The sequence below is a fragment of the Eptatretus burgeri genome, chromosome 2 (genome assembly GCF_056783735.1).
Source record: "Eptatretus burgeri isolate ZD-2024b chromosome 2, Ebu_testis_v1, whole genome shotgun sequence".
NCBI lineage: Eukaryota > Metazoa > Chordata > Myxini > Myxiniformes > Myxinidae > Eptatretus > Eptatretus burgeri.
Genome location: NC_140962.1, coordinates 108345542 through 108348041, shown reverse-complemented (window position 1 = coordinate 108348041; position 2500 = coordinate 108345542). Strand labels below are relative to the sequence as shown.

Below are 2500 nucleotides of genomic sequence, written 5' to 3'. Positions count from 1 at the left end.
ATCATCTGATGAAGGATATAATTATATCAGGCCATTGATTATATATCTTCAAAAGTGGTGTTTTAATTAATCCAAACACCTAATTTTCACGATTGCATTTCCTTGGAGTTTTCTTAGTATGCATGCAAAGTTTCAGGCTGCAAGGTTTTATGGTTTTGGAGTTATGGAAGAGACACGTACACACACACACACACACACACACACACACACACACACACACACACACACACACATACACACACACACATATTCACACACACACATATTCACACACACACACACACACACACATTCACACACACACATTCACACACACACATTCACACACACACACATTCACACACACACACATTCACACACACACATTCACACACACACATTCACACACACACATTCACACACACACATTCACACACACATTCACACACACATACATTCACACACAATTCACACACATTGCCTTTTATTAGTATATATATATATATCTTCTTCTTTCGGCTGTTCCCGTTAGCGGTCGCCACAGCGGATCATCCAAATGATCCGCATTGTGATTTGGCACATGTTTTACGCCGGATGCCCTTCCTGACGCAACCCTGGTCGCCTCTTACGACACAGGGATCTGGTACACCTATTTTAACCGGGGTTAAATGGTATATATATATATATATATATATATATATATATATATATATATATATATATATATATATATATATATATAATATACACACAAAACTTACATACACATGAAATCACAATTTCACGTTTTTTTAAATGAGTCTGTTATCAAATAAACACTTTGTCTTCAATGTTTTCATGGCAGGTGTTGAGCTTAGCTCCTGCACCACTCTCTCTGCTGATAAAAGCAGCAGTTGTACTTCCTGAGGAGATGTACAGTGAGGTGCAGCCTGCTGCCTGGGAACTTTTACTCAGTTCTGATGAGCATATGGCTGCTGCAGCAGGTGGGTAATAAAACGATTACATGATAGGATGTATCGGGGAAAGATTAAAATGTTTTGATTTGAGCTTGGGGTGTTGTGTTGTTGAGTGTGATTATGCTTTTATGATGAGACTGATTAGCCTGTCCCCTGCATAGCGGGAGTCGGAGTTTTGTAATCATTCCTCTGTGTGTGTGTGTGTGTGTGTGTGTGTGTGTGTGTGTGTGTGTGTGTGTGTGTGTGTGTGTGTGTGTGTGTGTGTATATGTATATATCTATATGTATGTGTATATATATATATATATACAGTATATTAATATATATATATGGTATATTAATATATATATATATATATATATATATACATATACATATATGCATAGTATATATAGATATATATATATATATATACATATACATATACATATATGTATAGTATATATTATTATATATATATATAAATCATACGTAAATGTCAGGATAAGTCAATTTTGAAGAAACTGAAAAACAAAGTTTCAAGACTTTGGTAGACTGTTTAATAACTGTCATATAGATTTATTTTCCAGTAAAAGGAAGAGTGATCATTGGCCGATCAAATTAAGCATGTAGCATTTGCCAAGCTTCTGTGTTATTTAATTTAAGAGCAAAGAACGAATCAATTTTGAAAACTGACATCACTGGTTATTCCCTTGTTTAATAATTGTCATGCAATTTTAAACCAGGATGTGTAGCAAATTCATGCTTGTTGGTTATTAGCATACATTACATGACTTTGGTGATCACAGATTATTTTTTTCAACATTAAACGGTCATTGTTTTTTTGTTTGATTGGTGTTCAACGCCATACTCAAGGGTATTTCGCTTATGTGATGATGGATTCTCCATTTCTTACTCCGTACGACTTAATATGATGGAAAACCCGGAGGAAACCAAGGATAAACCACCCCCGCGATAGCCGAAGTCACCTCATGTGACTCCCTCATATACCTAAGCAGGTTGATTGGGCGGTGGGTACATCGAATGAGGATGGGTACTCAGACGCGTTAACCATGAAGCCATGGTGTGGGTCCCATAAAAGTCACAATAAAGGTTTGACCAGGCTTGAACCACGATATGCACCAACTACGGAGCCCATGATATCACCAAATAGGCCATTGTAGTGCTCAGAGTTTATGCTGTGAAAGTTTTACAACCTTTCATTTTTTAGTTTCTCAACTCTTAATATTATAGTGGAACAGTTAACATGAATGAAATGGAGATAACCAGGAGTAAAGTACTGACAACTCTGGGTTTCTACTTGTTCAGCTTTGACAACACTTGTTTTTTCATTGCACGGCAAAACTTTATACCATATAAATTATGTGACACCCCTGGTTATTTGTTAAAGTAATACTGTGAGAGGAAACCTTATGTTGCCAACTATTGGCAGGTGCAATAACCCTGAAATTTATAAAAAGTGACATCTCTGGTTTTCCCCTTGTGGTCTTCATATATATATATATATATATATATATATATATATATATATATATATATATATATATATATATATATATATATATA

General features: G+C 35.2%; 1 protein-coding gene across 7 annotated transcripts in view; it reads left to right on the top strand.

Annotated features, from left to right (window-relative positions):
* The window catches only part of UNC80 (unc-80 subunit of NALCN channel complex), a 449893-nt gene that overhangs the window by 196932 nt on the left and 250461 nt on the right, over positions 1–2500 (top strand). For all 7 annotated transcript variants that reach the window (XM_085870661.1, XM_085870659.1, XM_085870657.1 and 4 more), the window contains one exon: positions 824–962. In XM_085870661.1, coding sequence (XP_085726787.1) covers positions 824–962 — 139 coding nt within the window. The remainder of the gene's footprint in view (positions 1–823; positions 963–2500) is intronic.